Here is a 4,574-nt window from a genome sequence, read left to right on the forward strand (position 1 = left end):
TCAAATACAGCAATAACAAAATTCGACTATAAAATTCTTTTCTCCACCTTACACAGTTGGGCTAGTAAAGGTTCCTTCTGAACCCCTACCCGCCGTAACAATACATATATAAAATGTTTATAATATAAGAGCTGTAACATTTATAATTGGATTAAGTAGCAAATAGACATATTAAATTTATTGAAATACTTTACCTTATTATCAAAGCATCAAAATTTATCAGGATATATAATGGAATATTAATTGGGGATTCTAAAGATGGAGGAAGGAGTGTACTAGAGGAGGTAAGCTGGCAGGAAAAGTGAAACTAAAAAAGGTGGGTTTTATGATGAACCAGGGACATGGTAGAGGAGTAGGGGTAGAGTACGAGCAAATCACTGGCTGGTTTTTGTTTTAGTTTAGCGGATATGAATGGCGGACATTCATACAAACCTCAAAGTAAATCTAAGCACCGTGGGCGTGGCCTTTTTGGCTTCACTTTTGTTTTAAAGGAGAGTAGGATTATGCCTTTATGTTAATGTCCCTTTCATTATTTCCCTCCATGATATGTTATAATTATTCATATTAAATGAGATCTTAAAATTAATAATTGGACAGTAATTTAGTATTAAATGATTTTCTAAAGTTCATTTTCTGATACCTTGGCCTCATTCCCGCACCATCTTTTTGTTCAAAGAAATGGGTGCAAAAATTTCAAACCAAATTTTAATTTGTAATGTTATTTGAAAATCACTATTTAAGAATTACTATTTGAGAAACGTTAAAACAAATTTCTATAAACCTAAAGGAATATGTTATCACTAAAAAGTTATACACGGATTTCGTTAATTATCGTTAAACTAAAATTATTGTAATACTATCAGGTAATGTGTAAACATAAACACAACAAACAAAACATAAAAATATACATATATTATTATTAGAAAAAAAATGATACTTTACCTCTTGTTCTTGTTGGTAAGTGGATTCCCTGGATGGAGTAGGGAATGCCCTGTACGTGAAACCAACATTTATTAATCCACTTTGTCTTAATGCAGGTAAAACATCTTCATTGATGTTCTTCGATTTGTTTTCAAACGGCTTCTTTAATCGACTTACATCTTTTACTTCTTTCGACATCTTATTATAACAAACTTCATCACTTTTCCATATTTCTTTGGAATTTTCCAGTACTCTATCAGTTTTGTTACCTTCCTCTTTACTTTCTCCTTCCTCTTCAGATTTACCAATTTCATTTGACACTTTAACATCTTGATTTAATATCCCCTTTACTTTCTGATCTGTCAATTCAACAGCCTACTTCAGCAACTTTAATTAATATTTTATTAATAATATTTAATTCTAGTATTAATATAATATTTAATTATTATTTTAAATACGTTTTTTGAAGTAGGTTAATTAATGAAAGTTTTACCTTTTAGAGATTTTATCAGTGCAGTTGCTTTTTTCAACGGGGAAGGAAGAAAACTATCATCAGTTTCTTTTTCCTTCCATTCCATAATATCACCAAGTGCTATCCTCTTTTCACTATCTTTTTTATCTTGAATAGTTTCACGTTTTTTTGTATCTAGAGCGATTTGTTGCCCAATACAAGCATCCCTTCTCTCCCTTATCTTATCTGAAACGTAATTTTAAATTAATGGAGTTGTAGCTGCTGCTACCTACCAGAGTCCAAGTAAACTCCGTAAAATTCGAGTGAAATAAAACATTTAGGAGTTGCCCTAGAGTTTCTACAGCCCGACCTGGCTAAACTTGGCGGCCTAGATAAAAACTATGATCTAAGAAACAATCGTCTCATATTAATTTTTTGTAAATATTTTAATATTACCGTTGTATGATTATGGTAATATTTATTAATCTACTATTTTAAAGAATAAAAATTAAATAAGATTTATCTGATAAAGTTATACTCTTACAGTAGTGATTCCAAACCCATTGACATTTGGGGACTAATACGCCAGAATTTGATCCATATGCGGACCACCCACTCCCTGAATTGGAATAAAAGTAAGTCCCACGGGAAAATGGAGTTTGAGTCACTTGATAGAGCATTTATTTGTTAAATCTATCAACTAATACTCAAATGACGGAAAATTTGGACTATAAGTGGATTTAACATTGAGCTCTTAAAAAACATATACTGGTAAACCCTCTTGCAGCCCATTCCAAAGCTCTCGTGACCCACCTGTAGTCTGTGGATCACCGGTTGGAAGCCACTGTCTTACAGGTCTTGTTTTGAGTAAAAACAAACAAGCAGTTCGAAAGAGTAATGCACGATGGCAATTGTGGTACTGACAATAATGTGTTTAAGTATTCATCACAATGAATAGCATTTTTTCAAGATTGAGGAGTGTTTTGAACATTTTTTATGAGTCCCTTATTTTACTGATATTTTAAAATCACAAGTCCCCATGATTTTTTATTGTTTTTCATTGTAAATAAATTTATATTAAAAAAAAAAAAAGATAATAAAAAGGGAGATAAAATTAATTTTTTGCTTTTTTCATGCAGCATCTTTAAATGCAACTTGCTTGCAGACATGTTTAAATAACTTGAATATCTTGTATATAAATTTGTGTAAATAAAAGATGAATAAATAATTCTAGTTTAAATTGTACGTGGAAAGATTCTCTTACCTTTCTTTTTTTCGATTTGTTCTTTGTTTCTTTTTTGTGCATGCTCGATGGCTTCTTTCTTTATTTGAGTCATCTCTTGTTTTGTAACTTCTTTGTTAAGTGTAGGCCAAACTTTATTCTCGTTTTTAACGAGTTCAAATACTGCTTCTCCTTCAACGATTGTACATTTACTCTCATCTTCATTTATCGGTTCAAATAGGCAGCATTCAAAGAGAAAAGGAGGGAAATGTACCTAAAATGTGGCGATTATGTCGAAAAAGTATAATTAATAATCAGTTAGTGATAATGATTCGAAAGAAATAATATGGAATTTATTATAAATTATATAAACATACCTTCATATAAATATCTGAATTAAATAAGTCAACTTTCGTATGTGGAATGTTACGAAGAGGAACTCGAACAATTACCAATTGTTCAGTCTGTCTCCAAGAATAATCCTTTATTAGGATCGGCATTCTTCAAGGATGGAAACACGACTGGCCGGTTGTCAAGGGACCTTGTTTATTTCCAATAATGCGGTAACTAGGAGATTCTTTATTTTTCTCCAATTGAAGGATTCTACGATTAAGCCGATGTTAATCAAAAATATTTTTCGCTCTGAAATTTATCCACATTGTTACTATTGCTAGGATATAAATTATCTTGATGACAATTGTTGCTAAAATATGCTGTAATAATTAACATAATTATAATAACATATTAAACAACTAGAAATGTTCTCATGTATTTCGAATAATTCTTTAAATGAGATGAATGAAAAAAGTTAAGAATAAAGGAAAAAAAAATCGTTGTTTTGAAGATAACAACTTAGACCTCATTGTAAGGATAACATAACCTGCTTGATATAAGTGTTTAAAAATTTGTGTTCAGTAGAAAGTTAATTTTCTATTTCTATTGTTGAAAAGCATTATGAAATTGAATAGTGACACCCAAATAAATGGAAACAAGATCATTTTAGTGCCTTATAGGAAGAAACATGTGGAAAAGTATAAACAGAGCCGTTCTATTGAAAAATATAAATAAGAAGAATGTATTCAAATTCTCAATTTTTGTAGATATCATGTTTGGATGGAGTCAGAAGAATTGCGTAAACAGACAGCCTCTGAGCGATTATCTCTGGAAGAAGAGTATGAGATGCAACAAACCTGGTTGAATGATGAAGAAAGTTAGTACACATTTTATTATTATTGACTTTATTTATCAATTCACACCTGTCTTCAGATTGAAGATAACCAGAAAATTCATATCTTGTAAAATTACCCATTGGTATCTCCTCCTGACTTTAATTGGCTCCATTTATTAATTAAGGACATCCCTCATCCAGCTCATTTTTAGTCTTTGGTACATATTGTCGGGAAAGTTTGTGGTAGCCATATCTTGAACTAGTTTATTGGTATAGTGAGATAGATTTTCATGAAATATCATGTATGATGTTTTAATGTGGTTTTGTACAGGAGGTATGTGTAAGTCTGTGTGCAGTTTTCTGTTACTGCTGTACCTTGGAAATCGCATTATCTGAGGTAGTGTTTTTGATTAAAATGATTGTAGTTTGTTGATGTGAGTTTTTTGACTGTTCTGTATTATTTGGTGTAGTTGCTTTATTAATTTTAGGGCGGATTGTATATGAAAGATAGTTATCAGTATTTTGTATAAGAGTTTTTCAAATAGTTTAGAGCAAACTAATTGTTCTGTATGAAGAGACTGTGTTAATATTTTTGTATCATGATGATTTGTCAGAATTTCCTTTGCAAACGGAACTTTGTTCTCCTTAGTATAGCATTGTAGAGCATTAAAATAAATTATTTAAATGTAAAATATTTGTAAATATGCAAAACAATGTTTTTGTAAGTGTTAAAAGTTAATTCAGTGCTTGAAAATCTAAATGAAGTTGTTATAAAGTATAAGTTGGTAAAAAATTTCTCATTTATTCCTTTT

The 4,574-nt window shown here is 30.5% G+C and overlaps 2 protein-coding genes across 3 annotated transcripts in view; one reads left to right on the top strand and one right to left on the bottom strand.

Moving 5' to 3' along the window:
* The window catches only part of Dnaaf4 (Dynein axonemal assembly factor 4), a gene marked incomplete at its 3' end in the record, with an annotated part of 9,237 nt that extends 5,984 nt beyond the window's left edge, over window positions 1–3,253 (bottom strand). The window contains 4 exon segments of the mRNA XM_014427032.3: window positions 943–1,280; window positions 1,415–1,618; window positions 2,637–2,868; window positions 2,972–3,253. Of these exon segments, the coding sequence (XP_014282518.3) occupies window positions 943–1,280; window positions 1,415–1,618; window positions 2,637–2,868; window positions 2,972–3,094 (897 nt within the window).
* A 127-nt stretch (window positions 3,254–3,380) lies between these two features.
* Mnat9 (microtubule-associated Nat9) overlaps window positions 3,381–4,574 on the top strand; it is a 7,402-nt gene continuing 6,208 nt past the window's right edge. The window contains exons 1-3 of one of the 2 annotated variants that reach the window (XM_067049373.1): window positions 3,381–3,458; window positions 3,545–3,625; window positions 3,695–3,804. In XM_067049373.1, the coding sequence (XP_066905474.1) occupies window positions 3,549–3,625; window positions 3,695–3,804 (187 nt within the window). In that variant the 5' untranslated portion in view covers window positions 3,381–3,458; window positions 3,545–3,548. The other variant, XM_067049372.1, reaches the window with a different exon arrangement.

Source organism: Halyomorpha halys, unplaced genomic scaffold (genome assembly GCF_000696795.3).
Source record: "Halyomorpha halys isolate HHAL.00 unplaced genomic scaffold, Hhal_1.1 Scaffold614.1, whole genome shotgun sequence".
Classification (NCBI taxonomy): domain Eukaryota; kingdom Metazoa; phylum Arthropoda; class Insecta; order Hemiptera; family Pentatomidae; genus Halyomorpha; species Halyomorpha halys.